General features: G+C 64.5%; 5 protein-coding genes across 6 annotated transcripts in view; 4 read left to right on the forward strand and 1 right to left on the reverse strand.

Annotated features, from left to right (window-relative positions):
- Positions 1–1,767, forward strand: part of TTYH2 (tweety family member 2) — a gene marked incomplete at its 5' end in the record, with an annotated part of 6,753 nt that extends 4,986 nt beyond the window's left edge. Inside the window, one exon of the mRNA XM_057383248.1 lies at positions 834–1,767. Coding sequence (XP_057239231.1) covers positions 834–911 — 78 coding nt within the window. The remainder of the gene's footprint in view (positions 1–833) is intronic.
- Positions 1,768–2,794: 1,027 nt separating this feature from the next.
- On the forward strand, positions 2,795–6,884 carry DNAI2 (dynein axonemal intermediate chain 2). Its single transcript, XM_057383249.1, has 12 exons — positions 2,795–2,999; positions 3,136–3,297; positions 3,378–3,499; positions 3,960–4,102; positions 4,584–4,697; positions 5,109–5,248; positions 5,410–5,532; positions 5,747–5,973; positions 6,117–6,252; positions 6,330–6,476; positions 6,577–6,774; positions 6,855–6,884. The coding sequence occupies exons 1-12, from the start codon at positions 2,817–2,819 to the stop codon at positions 6,882–6,884; spliced, it is 1,725 nt and encodes a 574-aa protein (XP_057239232.1). The 5' UTR covers positions 2,795–2,816.
- A 973-nt stretch (positions 6,885–7,857) lies between these two features.
- Positions 7,858–11,653, reverse strand: BTBD17 (BTB domain containing 17). Its single transcript, XM_057383240.1, has 3 exons — positions 11,266–11,653; positions 10,052–10,328; positions 7,858–9,457 (listed from the first exon to the last, which is right to left on the reverse strand). Exons 1-3 carry the CDS (start codon positions 11,582–11,584, stop codon positions 8,377–8,379), a joined length of 1,677 nt encoding a protein of 558 aa, XP_057239223.1. The 5' UTR covers positions 11,585–11,653; the 3' UTR covers positions 7,858–8,376.
- Positions 11,654–12,442: 789 nt separating this feature from the next.
- GPR142 (G protein-coupled receptor 142) lies at positions 12,443–17,360 on the forward strand. Of its 2 annotated transcripts, XM_057383239.1 has the most exons (3): positions 12,443–13,595; positions 15,482–15,643; positions 15,950–17,360. In XM_057383239.1, exons 2-3 carry the CDS (start codon positions 15,499–15,501, stop codon positions 16,801–16,803), a joined length of 999 nt encoding a protein of 332 aa, XP_057239222.1. In that variant the 5' UTR covers positions 12,443–13,595; positions 15,482–15,498; the 3' UTR covers positions 16,804–17,360. The 2 variants fall into 2 exon arrangements, with proteins under 2 accessions (XP_057239222.1, XP_057239221.1); XM_057383238.1 differs by lacking the exon at positions 12,443–13,595 and having other exon boundaries at positions 14,845–15,643.
- Positions 17,361–18,113: 753 nt separating this feature from the next.
- Positions 18,114–20,223, forward strand: part of GPRC5C (G protein-coupled receptor class C group 5 member C) — a 6,736-nt gene continuing 4,626 nt past the window's right edge. The window contains exon 1 of the mRNA XM_057383221.1: positions 18,114–18,468. The gene's annotated coding sequence lies outside the window, so the exon portion shown is untranslated. The remainder of the gene's footprint in view (positions 18,469–20,223) is intronic.

The raw sequence follows: 20,223 nt of genomic DNA on the forward strand, positions 1-20,223 counted from the left end.
TGATTTCTTTTTAATTTTTTGCATCCATTATTTTGGAGCTAAGTTGCCCATCAAGAGTAAGTTCAGCCACTTCCTTCTCCCTGCTTTTCCCAGGGCAGCAGCCGGGTTCTCCCCTCCTCCTCTCCCCTTCTATGCCTCCCTCTCTTCTCCTGCTTGGCTTTTGGGATGCAAAGAGCTCAGGGAGGGGGGACAAAGGGCCACATTTTGTCCCCAGCCGTGAGAATTTTCAGCTCCCACATTTTGGGGTGCTGGTCCCCATGGGGCAGTGAAACCCCTCCCAGCCAGAACACAGCTCCAGGAATGCTGCCATGGCAGGGGATACCGTGCCCCCCACTCCTCCAGGGGTGATTTTTTTCCATCAGGTGGAAGCTTGGATTCCATCTCACAGACCTGGCAGCTGGCGAGAGCCTCTTCCCGAGTGGGGAGATTAATTGGAGTGCTTCTCCCAGCTCTGAATAGTCTAATTTACCCAGGATTCAGATCCCCGAGTCCAAAATAACAAACTCAGAATAATCTTCCTTAATGCCCGGCCGGAGTGATCCTCCCTGCTGTGAAATCCTGGAGGAATGTGATCCTGGGGGGGTGGAGGCTGGAGCTCGCTGCTATCCCAGGGACAGATTTGGGATGGATTTTGGGAAGGTGGAGGATGAACCTGGGAAGGGACAAAGCAGAGCTGGAAAGGGTTTAGCTTGGTGGGGTTTGAGAGGGGCTGAGAGCAGGGTGTGACTCTCTCCATGCCCGCCTGGCAGGTTAATTAGGGATTAATCCCCACGGGGACCTTTGGGGTGGTGTGGGCTGTTTTGGGGTGGTGCTGAGCCCCGTGTGTCCCCCAGTACTCTCCCAGCATGAGAGCCACGTACCTGGCGGTCACCGATGAGCACGTCCGGCACCGCGGCGATTTCCCAGCCTAGCAGGGATGGCRCTGGGGAAACCAAAGAGCCCCGGAGACAGCGCGGTAGGAGACACAGCAGGGGCTGCAGGATGAGCCCCCCGGCATCCCCATCCCCTCAGCAGCCCCCTGGACCCAAACCCCACTGCCTTACGGGAGCACAGAGGGGCTGCTCCGCTGTCTGTCTGTCTGTCTGTCCGTCCCCATCTCGGGGATGTCGTGGAGCACAAATCCCGGGACACGCTGTCCCYGGTCCCGTAGCAATGCAGCACCAACCACTCGTGATCCCAAACCATTCCCAATGCCTCTCCTGGCTGTTCTGGCTCCCCGTGCCCCCCTTGCCATCCCCTGGCCCCACAGCAATCCCAGGCTGGGGAGTGATGGATGTTTTGGTCCTGCTGGTTCTCCTCYGCTGGGATTTGGGCCCCATTGGAGGAACCTGCTCTGTCCCAGAGGAGGGTCACTGCAGTGGGGTTGGTAGCGGGTTTTTGGGTGGGTTTAAGCTCTTTTTGGCTCGCCAGGGCAGGTGTGGGCTGGGGCAGACTCCTGCAGCCTTGGAGTGGTCACAAATGGGAACTGTTTGGGTGTCCCTGGGGTAGATGTAGGGAAGGGACAATGTAGAGCGGCCACCCCGGGGGCCTCGTCCAGCATTGCCAGGGCTGGCTGAGGAGCTGGGAGACCAATATGAGCTGAACTTGGCTCTTTGGGGCTGTCCTTCAGCACAGGGATCCCCAGGAAAGCCCCTTCTCCCTAGAGCAGGGATGGACCCCCTGTCTCATCCCACCCAGACCCCCAAAGGGTGTGACAGAGCAGCGGGTGCTCCCCACCCCAGGGCCAGGACATCCCCCTGACTCCCCTGTTCCATATTCCCCGTAACTAGCCCCAGGGATTTTTTTTTTTTATTTTTCTGACTTTTAACGTTTCCATGTAACGGTACTGGTAGAAGAGCTGTTGTAACCGCATGTGAACTAACCGAAGGACTCCGGCTGACAGCTGGAGTCCGGCTGGATTTGTATGTGCCCTTTTGGGGAGAAAAGATAATAAACACTTGGACTAAATTTATCTCCCCTGTGCGTTTTTTGGGTTTTTTTTGGGGGGGGGGATAAGATGAGTCTGGGACACCTTTGCGTTGACCTTCCCAACATGGCGGCCGTCATGTGACACTGCGCGCCGCCATTGTGGGGAGGGAGGGATCACGTGACGGTAGCGCCGGTGTCACGTGGTCGAGCCGTTGCCTGGCAACCGCGACGCGTCTCTGCTCAGGCCTCACCGGGAGCGGGACGGGACCGGGCCCCGCCGGGCTCCCGGGGCCTCCGGGGGTCCYTTGTGCTCTTCATCACTCCGTCCCTGCGTCTCAGCTCAGTTTTGGGGCTTCCTGAGGCTCCCACTGCCTTTTGGAGCCCCCCAGAAGCCCCCAGGTCCTCTCAAGGTCCTCTCTCCCCAGGGTCCTTGCTCATATTTGAGCTTTACTGAGGTTCMCATTCCCTTCTGGAGCATTCCCGAGACTCTCACTGCCTTCTGGGTATCCCTAAGGCCCCCAATCCCTTTTGCAGTCTTCCATCTGAGACCCCCACTCCCTTTTGGGGTCCTCCCTCCCCSCTCTACCTTTGGATCTCCCTGAGGCTGCGATTCCCTTTTAAGCCCTTTAATCCCTGAAATCCTTGTTCTTTCTTGGAGCTCCCTGAGATCCCCGCTCCTTYCCAGGACCACCCTCCATTCCTGAGAACCCTGCTCCCTTTCAGGGTCTTATCAGAGGCTCCCACTCTTTTTTGGAACTCTCTCTTCCTCCCTGAGGCCTCTTTTAGGATTCTCCAARGYCTTCCACCCCTACTGGAGCTCTCCMCCCCTGAGCCCCCCAYTCYTTTTTGAGGCTCCCCTTGAGGACCCCCCATCTCCAGGCCCCCAGTCCTTCCCATTCCCTCCCACCATGGAGATCAAGTTAGAGTTCGTGCGGAAGCGCAGTGAATTYGGGCGGCCATGCAACTTCTCGGTGCAGCCGGCCGAGGTGACCGTGGACATCCCGCCGGACCCCAGCCTGGCCGAGGACTTCATCCCCCAGGACCCCGTGGACTTTGCTGTGCAGCAGGGTCCTGTCATGGCCCTGAGYGAGGTAGGGGACACTCCTGTCCCGGGTGAACACAGAGCAGGTGGAGGGGACATCATGGGATGTCAGCACGTGGAGGGGACAAGGTGTGCTGGGCACCTTTTGGGGCTCTGATCCCTCCCTGTGTGTGCCCCCTGCCCAGATGAACACGGAGCGGGCACAGGTGTCCATCCAGGGTGTGAACCATGTGGAGGGAGGATGGCCCAAGCACGTCGACTACAAGAACTCAGAGCTGACCACCCGCTACCGGGAGGAGGTGGAGAGGGAGGAGGTCTACACCAGGAGTGTCCTGCGCCTCAGCACTGTAAGGCCCTGCCCTGAWCCCCCCCAAACCTCCTGAGCCYCTCWGAGCCCCCCAGAGACACAGCCATGCTGTCCCTGCAGCTGATGGAGCACTACATCAGGCAGAACAACGCCATCGACATCTACGAGGAGTATTTCGGGGAGGAAGAGGAGGAGGATGAGGAAGAAGAGCATCCTTCTGCCAAAACCATCATTGTCCTCAGGTAGCACAGCTGGGGGGGCTCAGCAGAGACACAGTGGGGTCAAAACCACCTTCAGAGGAGGTGGAAAAAGCTTTAGGAGCTAAATTCCACTKGGTCTGGGATGATCCTGGAGCAGTTTGTGGGTGGTGAGATCTGCTGAACCCTCTCCCAGCCCAATTCAACTCTGAGCATCTCCCGACAGTGCTTTAGGATTTTCCTTCTTATTTTTGGTGCCTCAAAGGTTAATTTCCACATCGGGGGTATTTAGGAGTCAGCTCCAGTAAGATAATTGGATTTYTAGAAAGGTATGACTGGAAAGACGATGAAATCATCCCACTCGACCCCCGGGAGAATCGTTTCCTGCACTCAAGGCTCAAGGCCCGCAGATTGGTTTCACTGTGATTCCCACAGCTCCCTTTGGGAGACATTCATCCCAGGGATTTGCAAACTGACCTCTGCTGGCTGATGTGTCACCCCAAAGGGACCCCAACGTGACCAAGAGGATGGCCACGCACATCTCCTGGCACCCCGACGCCAACAGGGCAGTGGCCGTGGCTTATTGCAGCCTGGACTTCCAGGACAGCAGGAAAGACATGAGCTCTGATTCCTACATCTGGGATCTGGGTAAGGGGAAGGGCAAACCCACAGTCGATAACGGAAGCACTTTGTGTCTCAGAGAGCAGGATGAGGCCTGGCAGCACCCCGGGGAGGTTCAGAGGGGGAGGCAGTGCAGGAACAGGGAGAAATGGGAGCTGGRAGGTGGGAAATAACCACTGCAATCCCACTCCATGGCTCCAGAGCCATGGCAGGCAGCARAGCCTGGAGCYTTGGATGAGGTCCYTGTCTTGATGTGGTTCAGTTGGGTYGGTAAAGGAAGAAAGAGGCAGCAGGAGCCCAGACCTGCCTCGATCTGTCCAAGCCACCCTCACACCTGATGTACTTTGGAGAGAAAAGGACAAAGAAGAGCGGGGAATGCAGATTTGTGTGCTGGGGGTCTGTCCCCAGGCTGTGGCAGGGAATAGGGTGGGGGGCAGCAGGGTGGGCAGGGGGCTGCTTCTGGGGGGCTGCCTTCACCCTCTGCTCTTCTCCCATTCCTCCTTGGCAGAAAGCCCCTAYGGCCCAGAGCTCACCCTCAAGCCCTCGTCCCCTGTGGTGACCCTGGAATACAATTCCAAGGACTGGTATCACCTGCTGGGAGGCTGCTACAATGGACAGATAGGTGAGGTGGGGTTTAATTCTGCTCACCCTGGCTCCAGCACTGCTGCACTCCTGGGATGTCRCTGGGAGCACAGCAGGAGCCCTGGGATTTGCCTGGGGACAGGGGTGTGCTCACCTGAAAGGGTGCCCAGGGAGGGGAGGACACTGCCAGGGAGCCCCTCACAGCTCTTGGATGGATGGATGGATGGATCAGGGATGGATGGATGGATGGATCAATGGATCAATGGATTATGGATGATGGATGGATGGATTTGGGGCCTGAGCAGGGTGGGTGCTGTGGTCCCACCTCTCCCACCACCCTGGATAATCTCTGGAAAACACCAGATGAGGTTTGCTCCCTGTTCCAACCTGGACAGTGGGGGAAACGTGACAAGGAAAGGAGCTCTGCAAGAGCTTTTCTTTTCCTTCCCAGTGTACTGGGACACCAGGAAAGGRGGGCTGCCCATGGAGATCAGCCCTGTGGAGTTCAGCCACCGGGACCCCGTGTACGGCATGTGCTGGCTGCCCTCCCGAACGGGCACCGACTGCCTCTCAGCCTCCACTGACGGGCAGGTGAGGGGCTGGGGCAGGGCAGGGGCTCCTGAGGGGACCTCAAAGAGCTTCCTGTGCTCGCTCTGCCCCTCAGCAGCACAAGATCCTGGGCCAGCAGGGCTCCAGGACTGCCAGCRCCTTCAGCAGCCCCCACAGCCCCTGCCACCCCTTGTCCCCTGCAGGTCCTGTGGTGGGACATCCGCAAGCTGTCAGAGCCCACCGAGAGGCTGATCTTGGACATCACCAAGGAAGACAAGCTGAGCAATGCTCAGGGTGCCATCTCCCTGGACTTTACACCCGCCATGGTGAGTGTCACTCTGCCCACCACCCACAGGGCAGTGCCTGGTCACTCCCATGGACACAGCCCCAAGATGCTTCAGGAACACAGGGTCCTGCTGGCATTTTGGTCCCTAAACCTGCCCGGTGCCAGGGCTCTGACTGCAGCAGAACCCCTCTCTGTCCCCACACTATGGGGTCTCCATCCTGCTGACAGCTGCACCCTCCTGCTCCCACCCCCAGCCTGCCAAGTTCCTGGTGGGCACAGAGCAGGGCAACATCATCTCCTGCAACCGCGACGCCAAGTCACCACCCGACAAAATCGTCCACGTCTACAGCAGCCACATYGGGGCCGTCTACACCGTGACCAGGAACCCCTTCTACCCCAAAATCTTCCTGACAGTCGGTGACTGGACTGCTCAGCTCTGGACGGAGGATCTGCTGGATGCATCATCAATTATGGAGACCAAGTAGGTGTTGAGGGGTGTTTACTCGGCCAGAAATCATCCCCAGGGCAGGTGGCAGTAGGGTCTGGTCAGCTCTGAGTGCTGGGACGGGCCAGTGACCAAGGCAAAGCAGTGCCAGCGTGGCTGAGGGGTGGCTCTGCTGGCAGGTGCCACACTCCCTACCTGCTGGCTGGGTGCTGGAGCCCCGCAAAACCGGCCGTGTTCTTCATTGCCAAGTCAGATGGGACCCTGGACGTCTGGGACTACCTCTTCCACCAGAAGGAGCCTTCCCTCAGCCTCAAGGTGGGTCCCCAGCACCTCTGGGACCCTGGCATCATGCCAGAGCCGATTGTCAGCACCCACCTGTGCCCTGTCCCCAGGTGTCCAACGATCCCCTGCTCAGCCTGTGCTCGCAGGACAACGGGCGCATCCTTGGCTGYGGCACCAAGCTGGGCACTGTCTCCCTCCTGGAGATCTCCCCAGGACTCTGCACCCTCCGGAAGAATGAGAAGAACCTGACCCTCGCAGTATGTGCCAGGTGCCACCCGAGCCCCACACGCTGCCCTCAGCCCCACGGTGTCCCCAGACACAGCACAGTGTCCCCYGTGYCMCCCGTGTCCCACGCAGATGTTCGAGCGGGAGGCGAGGCGTGAGAAGGTCCTGCAGGACAAACGTCGGGAGCTGCTGCTGCGGGAGCAGGAGCGGGCCAAGGCCAAGGTGGAGGAGCGGGAGGATACCCAGGAGGTGTTCAAGCAGGCCCAAACAGATTTYTTCTCCRTCATCAAGGCAGAGCGGCGAAGGAGGGGCCAGGATGTGCCTGRAGAGGTACTGGGGACAKGCCAGTCTGGCCACCAGCACAGGGACCCCAGCAGGGGCAGGGGACAGGACCAACCTCTGTCTTTCAGGATGAAGAGGGCGAGGCAGCAGCAGAGTAGGAAAAGCAGRAGGAAGAGGAGGAGGATGCCAAGRTCAGTGTGCTCCAGCTGCACCTTCCTTTWCCCTCCRTGCCAGAGCTGCTGCAGAATGAGGCCACTGTCCCCAAACCAGGCAGCTCTCCTGGGCTCTCTGCCCAAGTGGGGTGGCAAGTGGGAGGCCATGCACAACCCCCTGACCCCACAGCTGCTCCCTGGCCTTTGCATCCTGATTTTCTTTGGTGTGAATAAACCAATGCTTTCCACGTCACGTTTCCTCTTTTGTCAGAGCAGGGTTCAAGCAGAGGGTGGGAAAGTCACGTCCTCCTGCTCCTCCTGTCCCTTCCTTGAGCCAGGACACTCAAAGCCGGTGGCTGAGCACAGCCAGGCACCCAGAGCAGCACAGGGTGTCCCTCAGTGTCCTCAGCCCGTGGAGCAGGGCAYAGCAGCGTGGCTGGTGGCAGAAGGGGGTGTCCCAGTCCCCTCCASGTCCCCTCCCAGCTGGAGAGCCCGGTGTCCCCATGGGAGCAGCTCCCAAGCTTGGTTATCAGTGCTGGGTAAACACTGCCCTGCTGGTAGCACCCAGCAGCCACCCCAGCTCCCCTAATTAATCATTAACGAGCTGCCAGCAGCCTGTCACAGCGATRGGGACATCACACAGGTGGCTCTGGGGGCTGAGGGGGAGCCCCCAGCAGGACCCTTCCCCAGGCTTTGCTCAGGGCTGAACCCACCCGTGGGTGAGCGATGCCAGGACAGGGTTCAGGGGYCTTTGCCCCTCCCTGCACCCCAACCCAGCCCTGGGGGTGCTGCTGTGCCCCTTCCCCATGTGCTGGAGTCCCATCTGCGCCTCTCCTGAGTGCCTGCACAGCTCTCTCTGCGCCAAACCCATCCCAAGCAGGGACCCACATCCCCACAGGGAAATGCATCCGTGTCTGGATGGGTGTTTTCCTTCCCGGGGGTTCCATTAAAAGGAGCTGAGCTGGGGAGTGGCGTCACCCCAAAGATGCCCCACACGTCCAACACTCATTTTTTGCTTTATTAGGAAGGGGGTGGGGGTGCCTGGACAGGGATGGGGCAGCTGCCACCACCAGTGGGGACAGTGCCCCTCACCCTCCTTCACTGAGGGTGACAGAYGGGCCCCTCACCCCCAACATGGGCAGCTCCGTTTGCCCCTGAGCTGGACCCAGCTGCCCACGCAGAAGGACCCCAGTGCTGCCTCACAGGAAGGACAGGCTGTCCCTGTCCCCATTCTCACACCCACTGGGGTCTGTGATGTGCCCGTGGGCTGCACATTTCACCTCCTGCACTCTCCACAAGGATCTGGGGTGCTCTCAGCATCCTCCATCCCCAGGGACAGCGATGGGGACGGGATGTGGCAGGGGAACACTTGGGGAGGGGTGAGCAGTGCAGAGCACAGTCCYGGAGCCCCCCGGGGTGGGGACCCCCATCTACCTACAGGACCAAGCGTTCCCCCCACGGCGCTGRGGCTGGCACGGCAGGACCTGGCCGTGCCTCGTTACTTCTTCACCTTGATGAGGGAGTGGTAGACGGGCTTGATGATGATGTGGAGGTGCAGGGAGTTGTCGATGAGGTACTCGGAGGTGCGCTTCTGCAGGTCGGCGTGCGCCAGGAAATCGGCCGCCTCGTCCGAGCTCTGGTGGAAGCTGTARGCGTGTTTGACCAGCACTCGGCCCTGCTGCCGCACGCCCACCAGCACCGTCTTCTGGAAGCTGACACCGGCGAAGTCGGGGCTGCTCATGGCCGGGGTGATGACGAGGCGCGGGCGCCCGTCCTCGATGCGCACGGGCTGGATGGCGCCCGCCACCGAGTCCGAGTAGACGGGGCGCAGGCTGACGGGCAGCCAGCGCGGCGAGAACAGCACGTTCCAGGTCACCCTYTTGCCGGCGTCGTGGCTGCTGGGCCCCAGCTGGGTCTGGAAGCTGGTGCTGCGATCATCCCGCGCCGGGTTGGTGATGACCCACTGGGAGCCCCAGCTGGGMGCGAGGTAGTTGCGGGGCAGGAACATGCTGCAGTTGACGTCGAAGTACTTGGCGAAGTGGAGCGGGGAGGCGGCGTGGAACTGGAAAGCCTGGAAGAGCAGGTCCTGCACCGCGCCGCGGTGCCGCGCCAGCACCGCCGACTGCGCCTGCAGCCGGAACAGCTGGCTGGGCGCGATCATGGGGTAGCGGATGGCGCGCAGCACCCGCTCGGCCACGGGCGCCTCGGGCTGCCGGCGGCTCAGCCAGCCCTCCACGGCSGTGTAGAGCTCCAGCTCGCTGTGCAGCACCAGGTCGGAGCGCTCCAGCAGCAGCAGCAGCAGCTCCACGCTCACCGAGCCCCACTCGGCGCTGCCCAGCACCGCCGACAGGTTCCAGGCCAGGAACTGGAGGCAGCTCTCCTGCAGCGCCGCGTCCCCGACGCGCACGGCGTAGTGGTACCAGCCCACCACATGGCCCTGGCTCGACTCGCTGGCCAGGTGGGTCCTCATGTACTCGGCCACGCCGCGCTGCAGCCCCCAGACCCGGTATTTGCTGGCCAGCTGGTGCATGGGGATGGCCTGGTGCAGCAGGATGGAGACCCCCCCGCAGTACAGGTACCTGGGGCACAGCGTGGGSTGGTGACACTGGGGACCTTCCTGGCAGCTCAGTTCCCAGGGGAGCAGCCTCTGCTCTGGGCTGCGCCCCTCTGAGTATTCCCATCCCATGGGGTCCCCAGGGTTCCCAAGGCTGCATCCTGTGGGGTCCCCAGGGAAGTATCTCCCCTCCTTGGACGCTTCTCTCTGGGTGTTCCCATCATGTGAGGTCCTCCCTCCTGGGCTRCATCCCTCCCAAAATGCACATCCCACACATTCCCTGTGGTTCCCAAAGGAACATCCCTTTTCCTTGGCTGCATCCCTCTGGGCATCCCCATCCTTTGGGGTTCCCATGGTTCCCAGGAGAGCTCCATCCTCCTGACATCCCCATCCCACAGGGCCTCACAATCCCCAGGAGAGCTCCATCCTCCTGACATCCCCATCCCACAGGGTCCCACAGTCCCCAGGAGAGCTCCATCCTCCTGACATCCCCATCCCACAGGGTCCCACAGTCCCCAGGAGAGCTCTATCCTCCTGACATCCCCATCCCACACGGCCCCACAATCCCCAGGAGAGCTCCATCCTCCTGACATCCCCATCCCACAGGGTCCCCACGCACCTGATGAACTTCTCGAAGAGCGCGGCGGTCTCGGGCGGCTCATGCAGGGTCACGACGCTCTGGTTGCGCAGGAGGCTCTCGAAGACCTCGCTCTGGAGGCTCAGCAGCAGCTGGTGGGTGTGGAACACCTTGGCCTCRTCGGAGGCGGCCGAGCGGACCCGCAGCACCGAATCGCTGCCGTTGCCGTTCTGCAGCAGCTCCTGCAGCCGCTGCAGCAGCGTCAGCGAGTGGTTGATGGTGGCCGCCGTGGAGTCCCCGCTAAAGTCGGCTTTTTGGGCTGCAGGGACATGGGATCATTCCAGTGCTGCACCCCGGTCCCAGGCACTGAGGTGGTTTGGGGTTACTGGGGGGCTGTGCACCTCCTCCCTCCGCTCCCCCAGTGCCAAAGGGATGCTGATGCCAATGGGGTGAGGTGGGGACAAAGGACATGGGGACATTGGTGTCTCTGAGAGCCAAAAAACTGCTTTTCTGCAGCAGAAGGGCTGGGACCACCATGTCCCTGGTTGGGGTGTGCTGGGAAATGGCCGGGTGCCGGCGGCACTGGCTCCCAGCCCGGTCTGCCTGTCCTGATCCCGTCCCCGCAGTGGGCAGAGCGAGCCCYGGGCATTGCCCCGATCTCCCGCATCCCGGATGGACACACGAGGGGACGGAGAGCCCAGGGAGAGACACTGGAGACACTGGCTGCTCTGGGGTCACAGCAGGTCTGTGCTGGGATCCCGACAGGGAATGGAGAGGGACTGGGGAATGTGGGACAGGGATCTCCATGCTCCTGTGGATTCAGCGATCCTTCCTTCCTCTCCTCTTCTCCCTCCTGGCACCACTCCCGCCCGCTTCTCACAGCATCCTTCCCCCAGCAGGAATTTGGCCCCATCTGTCTCAAATCCATCTTGCCTCTCAAATCCCGTCTTGCCGACGGATTACCCTTCCCAGCGCCGGCTTAAGGCCAGCTGAGCGCGGCTGGGGAAGGGGAGCAGGCGCCCCGTACCCCGCGCTGCTGGACCGAACCCTTCCCCGGGCACCAGCGAGCACAGCCCAGCTCGGAGAGCGCAGCACATCCAGGAGCCACTTCCATCCCACCCCGGCACCCCGACGGCACCCAGAGAGATGCGCTGAGCTCTCCGTCAGCCGCCGAGCCGCACCCCGGCACCCGGCGAGGGCAGCGCACCCGCGGCTCGGGGACCCTCCGCGCCTCCCCCCGCCCCGGCCGCCCTTACCGGCTTGCACGGTGAGGAGGAGGAGCAGGAAGGCGGCGGCACAGCCCCAGCGGCGGGTGGCCACGGGCCGGGTGCCCGTCAGCCTGGCCATGGCTTCGCAGGCGCATCTGCCGGGTGCGGCACACGCTGCGCGCCGGGGTTTATGTAGGCCACGCGCCCTCCCGGCCCGCGCCGCCGCATCGATTGGTGGAAACTGGGGCCGGCCGTTGCCGGGGGAACCGCTTCCAYCCTCCCTGCATCCCACCCCGACCCCCAGAGCCAGCCCCGCACCCCGGGGTGCTGCGGYGGAGCGCCCCGACGGGCAGCGCTGCGGGGACATCGCCGTGCGGCACCTGCGGCTGGCACCGCCGCGCTGGAGCCCCACGCGTGGCCGCGGCCCTTTGTGCCGGGTCTTTGCATTCAGGGCACAGCTCGGTGGCCTCCCGCTCCCCCCGGCTCATGGGTATTCATGCCGGCAGCAGCCCATCACCATGGCATCCGCGCTGCCGGCAGGAACTGCCTGCCCTTTTCCCAGCCTTTGCAGCCAAGAGGCCGCCCGTGCGCCCCGTGTGGCCTCGCTGGCCCCCGGCCCGTCCCCCGCGACACCTCCTGGGGGGCTTCGCCACGGGCCTGGGGTCCCCGCAAAGCTCCGGTGCCACAGGCAGAGTCTGGGGGTGGTGCTGGGTGAGCAGGGGAGGAGCAGCAGGGTGACAGCCAAGTGCTGTSAGCCCCACTTTGGCTGTGGTCACCCCCGAGAGGTGACACTGGGGCGTGACTGTGCCTTTTTTCACACCCCCAGGACCCCCGCGGACACCGTGAGGTGGCCTTGAGATGGGGACCGTGGTGCTCAGGGGGCTCCGTGCTGGACCAGGGGCTTCAGCTCGGGGGGCTCAGCCCATCCGTCCCTGGGCATCAGCTTGCCCGGTCCTGGCACGGTGCTGCCACACGGCCGGGGGTCCGGTGGTGCTGGCGGGGCCTTCGGAGGGCAGGTTTGGGCTGAGGAGCCCTGTCCCTGCACAGCAGAGATTGAACATGGGCTTAGACGCGGTTTGCAGATGTTGAGCGTGGGCAGATGTTGCTGCAGCTGCCGAGGGGGTGCGATCGCCATCTGTCCCTGCCCCGCGGGCGGGGGGCTGAGGACAAGGCACCAACCACCCCCATGCCACGCTGCTGGGGCTCCCTGGCCCCTTGCAGGGATGGGCAGGTGGGCGATGCCCAAACTCTGTGCTACCCCCCAGGGCAGGGGACCCCAAAATCCCGCAGATCACCCAGCCCGGGCGGGTGTCCCTGCACCGTGGGAGCTTGGGGGATGTGACCCCCCCACGGCACAGCCGGTTCAGGGCTCACCGCGTCCTCCGACGCCTCATTTCACAACGCGCCTGATAAACAACAGCTTGTGGGAGCGAGTGCCCGGCGCGCCGGCGGCACCGTGCCAGCCCGGGCGGCACCCACAGCTCCGGACCCCCGCGTCCCCTGCGGGGGCAGCGGCTGCTCACGGGGGTGAGCGGGCCATGGGAGGACGGGGGGGACCGCTGAAGGTCACCAGGGGACAGGGTGACATCCCCCAGCCCGCGGTGAGGTGAGGGAGCGGCTGCSCTGGCCCGGACATTGCGGGGCTGGCTCACCATAGCGACCTGTGCCCGGCAGCAGCGCCCGGGCATCGCCCCGCGGCTGGGGAGGCACTGGCGAGATGGAGGGGGACGCAGGGACCGGCAGGGGACATCAGCGTGCCCAGCCCTCCTTGTGCTGCTGGGGAAACTGAGGCAGTGGGCGCTCCGGAACAGACAGGGCAGAGCAGGGACACGCACGCAGCACACACGGACTCACACTCGTGTCACACGTCACACCCCGTCCACAGCCGCTCCTCCGTGTCCCCAGAGGTGGCCGMGGACCCACCTGTCCCCGTACCACCATCCCTGACGCTCTGGGGTGGGGCCGAGCTCTGTCACGGTCACTCGGAGCTTCCCAGGTGACCCCTTCCCTGGCCCCCGCGGGAGCCACCGGGCCCGGTGACGTCCCTGTGCCCMGCCAGCCCAGCCCGCGGCTCTGCCCGTGGCTCTGCCCACGGCGCTCTCCCTCCGCCCCGTGCCCCGCGCCCCGGGAGGCTGTGCCATGCAGCGGGTGCCGGCAGAGACAGGGACACCGGCGGGGACACGGGCACCGGCGAGGACAGGGACACCGGCGGGGACACGGACACCGGCGGGGACAGGGACACCAGTGGAAACACAGACACCGGAGAGGACACGGAAACCGGCGGCAACACGGACAGCGACACCGGTGTGTCCGTGGGAAGCACCAGGATCAGRGAAGGTGGCACCGCACGCCCGGCGGGTGGCACTGGAGCCACCCAGGTGAGAGTCCCTGTCCCGCAGGGTTTGGGGAGCGGGACCCCGGGCAGGGGGAGCAAAAGCGGTGCCCAGAGAGAACTCGCCCCCCTCAGCAGTGCAGAAAGGATCCGAGCTGGGAAAGGGTTAAGGCGCTCTCGCCGTGGCTTCAGCCGATCGATGCCCCAGTTCCGCGGGGGACGTGGATGGACGGGACCTCCTGCTGATGAACCGGAGCTAATTTGCAGTTAATTGGCACCCCTCTGCTCTCCCATCCTCCCCCCCGCATTTCCCTCGGGCTGTGCTCGGGTGCAGGCGGAAGTTCCAGGTTCGGGGAGGTTTTGGGATCGGTGGGATCCCAGCCCCGGGATCCCACACACACCGCGGGCACTGCYGGGGGAGCGGATCCGTCAGTGGGGGTCCCGGAACGGGAGAAAAMCGTGACCGGTCCGCCCCGGGGACGGAGCCGTCGGATGTCTGCAGTATGTGGGACAAGAGAAATTTGGGGCGCCCCGGGGCCAGGTTAGACTGGTTCCTCGTACCCTCTCCCTGAGCTCAGGACTCCCCTTTGCACCCCGTACCCCTCCATCCCAAAATAATCCCCGAAAAGTGCAGYCCCCGGGTCCAGGACCCCCCCAAATCCCCTCGCACCCCCACCGGCACCGCGCCCCGGGGGCTGCCGGTCCCCCGCCCATGCAAATTTGGTGGGGATTCTGACCAATCAGAACGCAGCTCTCGGCTCCGGCCGAACCCGCCGAACCCCGCTCGAATTGGGCGTGGCCTGGATCCTCTGAGCCAATAGGAGCGCAGAGCTCGGGAGGGGGTGGGGCCACCCCGGGTTGTGAATGGGCGAGGGCAGCGTGGGCACGATCCGGGCTGGGGACAGGGCAGAGGGATGGGGCGGGGATAGGGCAGGGACAGGGGCAGAGATGGGGCAGAGAGGGCAGGAATAGGGGCAGAGATCGGGGCAGAGATCGGGAAGGGATACGGGCAGAAATAGGGCAGGGATCGGGGCACAGATAGGGCAGGGATCGGAGCAGAAATAGGGCAGAGATGGGGCAGGGATTGGGCAGGGATAGGGGCACAGATGGGGCAGGGATAGGGCAGGGATCGGGGCAGGGATAGGGCAGGGATACAGGCAGAAATGGGGCAGGGATCGGGACACAGATGGGGCAGGGATAGGGCAGGGATACAGGCAGAAATGGGGCAGGGATCGGGACACAGATAGGGCAGGGATGGGGCAGGATACGGGCAGGGATCGGGGCAGGGATGGGGAAGGAATTGGGCAGGGATAGGRCAGARATGGGGCAGGGATCGGGACACAGATAGGGATGCGGATACGGATAAGGATGCGGATACGGGCGGGGATGCGGGCAGGGCCGTGGGCAGGGCGGCTGCCAGGCTCCTCCAGCCCCGTGCCTCATCCTGATGAGCTGGAAAAGGACCCAGTTGTCAGCCTGGAGATGGCCACCCCACTTTTGGCACCACCGGGACTCCCCAGTGGCACCTCTGGGTCCTCTCTGCCACCACTGGCACCCGGAGGGTGGCACCCAGCCCGGGCTCGGGGCCAGAGCCTCCCTCTGCTGGCAGCTGCCAAGAACATGGTGTTTTAATCCGGTTTTCTACAAAAACGGGTCTGAGGGATAAAGAGGGAGCAGCTCTGGCAGCGGGGGCTCTGCTGGGACGTGGCACAAGGAGCTTGGAGCGCGTTGGCTCCCATGGGTGCAGCAGCCCCGGGTCTGCCTGCAAGGGCACGCTTTGGAGCTGCCCGCTGTCCATGGGTGCTCCCGGACAAGGGACCTGGCATCCAGCCCAATTGGGGTCCCTGTCCCCAAACCCCAGTGGCATGTCACCTCCCGGCCAGGTGCCATCAGCACCCTCCCCCTCCCGACGCTCCCTGTGTCCCCTCGCAGCCGATCTCTGGTGGAATATGACGGTCCCAGTGCCCAACAGCACAGCAGTGTCGTGGGCACGGCCGGAGCTGGAGCCAGAGCCGGAGCTGGAGCGGTCACCCTGCCTGGTCGGCATCGTCCCCATCGTGTACTACAGCGTCCTGCTGGGCCTGGGGCTGCCAGGTGAGGGAGCTGGGGGGCTGCTGAAGGAAAATTCGCGGGATGGAGGGACCCAATCTGCTCCCCCCCAGGCTGGGATCTGTGCCCGGCTGTGCCGCCCAGCCCCAGGGCAGGTGCCACCGCCGCGGGGACAGATGGTATTTGCATTGCTTGGGCTGACACACGGAAGAGATTAATCAGCCCAGCAAATCCCCACAGCACGGGGATATTTATAGCTCCCTCAGCTGGAGCTTGGGCACCCCCAGGGTCCCGCGGGGGGRGCTGCGAGCCCCTGGCTGTCACCTCCACCCATCTCTGCCCTCCCTCCAGTGAACATCCTGACCGCCGTGGCCCTGTCCCGCCTGGCCACCAGGACCAAGAAGTCATCGTACTGGTACCTGCTGGCCCTGACCACCTCCGACATCCTCACCCAGGTCTTCATCATCTTCGTGGGCTTCATCCTGCAGACGGCCATCCTGGCGCGGGCRGTGCCCAGCGCTTTCATCCACACCGTCAACGTGCTGGAGTTCACGGCCAACCATGCCTCCACCTGGGTCACCGTGCTGCTGACCGTGGATCGCTACGTGGCCCTGTGCCACCCGCTGCGCTACCGCACCGTGTCCTACCCGCGGCGCACCCGCAAGATCATCGCGGCCGTGTTCGCCGCGGCGCTGGCCACCGGCATCCCGTTCTACTGGTGGCTGGACGTGTGGCGTGACGCCGACCCGCCCACGGCGCTGGACACGGTGCTCAAGTGGCTGCACTGCGTCACCATCTAYTTCCTGCCCTGCAGCATCTTCCTGGCCACTAACTCCATCATCATCCGCAAGCTGAAGCGGCGGAGGCGGGCGGGGGGMGGCAAGACCACGGCCCTCCTGCTGGCCGTCACCACCGTCTTCGTGGTGCTCTGGGCTCCCCGCACCGTCGTCATGATGTGCCACCTCTACGTGGCCTCGGTCAGGAGGGACTGGCGCGTGCACCTGGCCTTGGACATCGCCAATATGGTGGCCATGCTCAACACCTCCTTCAACTTCTTCCTCTACTGCTTCGTCAGCCAGACTTTCCGCCACACGGTGGGCGAGGTGCTGCGGGGACAGCCCCGGCACGGCCCCCGCCSTGGCAGCGGCCACTTCCCAGCCCCGGCCCTGAAACCGCTGAAGCTGCTGGGCAGCACCGCACTCTGAGACGGGACAGTGCCCTGGAGGTGCCCACTCAGCCCCCACATGCCCCCGGGACCCAGGGGAACGCTGCCACGGGGACAAAGCTGGAGTTAACGCTGGTGGTGGGGGCAGAAGGAGATGGCTGTGCCCAGACACTCCTTTGGGGACATGGTGGTGCCTGCCTGGCAGCGGCACTCCAGGGTTGGCAGCTCCGCCCTGCCCGGGCTCAGCCCCTCATGCGACAGTGGAATTCATCCAGGGAGCCCCTCCAGGACACGCCCCAGCTCGGGGTCCCGAGGGTCCCGCAGAGCCCAGGGGCTGCCCGTGGTGAGGGGTGGTGGGTACAGGGAGCTCCTGCGAGCCCTGAGGAGGGCGCGGTGCCCGCTGGGTGCCACCCCATAAACTGCCCTGCTCAGACCAACACTCTGCCTGGTCCGGCTCCCTGTGGGGACGGGGCCATCCTGCAGCAGCACCTCCGGCACAGGGTCCGTCTGTCCTGCCCACCCCCGTRCCCCTGCCCTGCTGCCCGGGGGTGCCAGAGGGAGCTCCCAGGGTCTGGTGTCCCCAGCAGTGGGGTCTGGACGCGCGGTAAGATCCCAGCTCCTGGCCACAACCATTAATGCCCCCGGCACAAAGCTGCAGCATCCTCCACCTGCTGCGGGGGTGGCGGTCACGGTGCCCCCTATAGCGGGTGGACCCAGTGCTGCCCTCCCCGTTACACCCGTGCCAAACTGGTGCGACACCGGACGAGCTGCCGTGCCGTGCCAGCCTGCCAGCAGAGGGCAGGGATGGGACACCGTGGAGCTGGCACTGCCGGGGGCAGGGAGCTGGCACCCCCAGCCCCCCAAAGCAGCCCTGTCGCCACCCTAATTCCCTGTAAGGTCCTTAGCGTAATCCCCCAAAACAGTCCAGCCTTTCCGCTCGGATTCCCGAGACGGGGCAGGACAGACCCAGGGGGGTGCCCGGGGGGGATCGGGCCTCAGCTGGCTCCTGGCAGGGCACAGAGACACCCCCAAACCCCACCAGCCCCCCTGCCCACGCCCCGAGCGCTGGCTGTGCCCACAGCGGGGTGCGATGGGGCGCAGCCTTTGCCCCAGCGTGTGGGGCTGACCCACTCACGGAGCTGCCGTGCCCCTGCGCCCGGATCATTGCCGGGCATGGACAGCGCTGCCCCGGGGATGTCACCTCATCCCAGGCCGGATTCCTACCGGGGGACAGGGTTAAAGCCCGACCCGGTGGCGCGGGGGGTACCTGGGAGGTTCTCGCTCCATTAATTCTGGCACGTGAGGAGAGCAGGACCGGGAAGGGATTAGTTATTAACCCGGCCGGCGGGCAGGGGCTGAGGGGCCGCGGGGCGGGGGGCTCGGCTGCCTCGGGAACCCTCGGCGGGAGCTCCGGGATTGCCACCGGCCCCCGCSGTCGCCACCGGCCCCCCCTGTGCCAACCGGTGCGTATTTACTTGGCAAAGGAGGTGGAAATGTGCTGACGGCGTCCGCCGGAGCGAGGGGCTCCGCTGGAAACGGCTCCGAGCCCCGGCCGGAGCGGCGGGAGGCGCTGGGAGGGCAGCGGGACCGCGGGACCCCCGGCTCCAGGCACGGCTCTGGTGTCTCCCCGCGGAGACGGGGCTCAGCCAGCCGTGCCACCGTGCCAGCCGTGCCAGCCGCCCGTCCCTGCGGCTCCCTAGCGAAGGTAAGCCTGGAAAAAATGCGCCCGGGCGTGCTGATGTTTTCGGATAGAGCCTGGCCGGGGTCCAGGTCCCGGTGCTGAGCGACATCCCAGCCCCTCACTGTGGCCTCCGTGCTGGAAGGACAGTTCTGCCCAGTTCCACMGCTGGGATCGCGGTTCCCAGCCCACCCGGGGCAGCGGGCGCTGGGATCGGGCTCTGCCTGCGCTGAAGGTCGGGGCCGGGGATCCACCGTCCCGGGAGGGGACCGGGGCCAGCGCATGGTGCCATCACCCCCACTGACCTCACACGTCTTTCTGTAGGACCTACAAAAACCCCAGCATCGGGCAATGGGGGCTGGAAACCTGAGCAGGGTCCCTGTGGGAAGGGGGAGAGGAAAACGCCCACAATGGGTGGGACAGGAGGGTCTCCATGGGAAGGGGGGCGAAATCACCCGCCGAGAAGGGAGACACAAAGGCAGAAAGCCGTGCGGCCACGGGGCAGCCTCGGCGGGACGGGCGCCTGCCGGTGGCCCCACGGGGGTCACGGGGGTCTCGTGCTGAGTCAGCAGCCGGGAAACCCTCCGGCGGAAGGAAGGAGCCGGTGGAGAGGCCGGGCTGCGGTGTGGGGGCGGCAGGACAGCCGGCACCGCTTATCCGAGCCGAGGGCTGTCCGGCCCTGGAGMCCGCGCTCCGAATCCCCGGGGAAACTGAGGCACGRGGCTGCAGAGCCCCTCRCCCGCKCTGCCCTGCCCCGTGCCAGGGATGATCCAGTCCCAAACACCATCCCGAAGCCGAGCGAGCCTTGGAAAGGAGGGCGGGAGGGTGGCAGTGGCGCAGCTCTGAGCATGGACACGCCGTCCTGTCCCCGTGGGCTCCGGCCGGTGCCGGTCCTTGTGCCGCTGCTGCCGCCGGTTCCGGTGGGAGCCGGTCCTCCTGGCCCTTCTGCCCTTTCTCCCCGGATTGTTTTCATCCCGGCCTGGATTGGGGCAGGCCCCGCCGGAGGCACATTGAACTTTCCTCTGCATCCTTCACCCTCTTGCTTCACCCTCCCGAAATAGCAGCGCCTGCCTGGAAACCTTTCCCAGGGCTGCCGGGGCCCCCGGGTGCCCCAACTCTCCCCGGGCTTTTCCCCATCCCCGGGGATGAATGGAGTGACTGTGGGGTGCCCATCCCAACTCCAGGGTCGCTGCCACCCCATCGGGACAGGGACGACCGAGCCCTGTCAGTGCCCTGGGCTGGAGCAGCCCTGGCTCCCGGCCCTCTGCAGAAAGGGCTTTTCTTGGGGCTTTTCTGRGTTTTTCTTTGGGTCCTGCTGCCCTGCCAAGGGCTGCGGCTTTATCGATCAGCTGACATTCCTCCGRGAGGCCTCTCCAGGCCGGGGTATCCAGCCCCACTCCTGGCTCCCACCCCAGAGCCCACCGGGGGTGGGAGATGCCGTGTGTGTGATACAGCCCCACTGCTCCGTCCCTTGTCCCCTGAGGATCTTTCCTGGTGGGCGGCACTCAGCAGGACCAGGCTGAGACCCCCAAAGTCATCACAGCGATGGCCAGGTGGGGACCCCCTGCTTCACCCCCAGTCCAGGCTCTGCCCCCCTCAGCCCCCTCCGTGCCCCGGGGCAGCCCCACCGCTCCATCCCTTGTCCCCTGAGAGTCTTTCCTGGGGAGCAGCGCTCGGCAGAGCCCGGCTGAGCCCCCCCAGACTCATCACACTGATGGTTGAGCCCCCCAGACTCATCCCACTGATGGCTGAGCCCCCCAGACTCATCCCACTGATGGCTGA

Source organism: Malurus melanocephalus, unplaced genomic scaffold (assembly GCF_030028575.1).
Source record: "Malurus melanocephalus ecotype Western Australia unplaced genomic scaffold, MMel_1.1 scaffold_616, whole genome shotgun sequence".
Lineage (NCBI taxonomy): Eukaryota > Metazoa > Chordata > Aves > Passeriformes > Maluridae > Malurus > Malurus melanocephalus.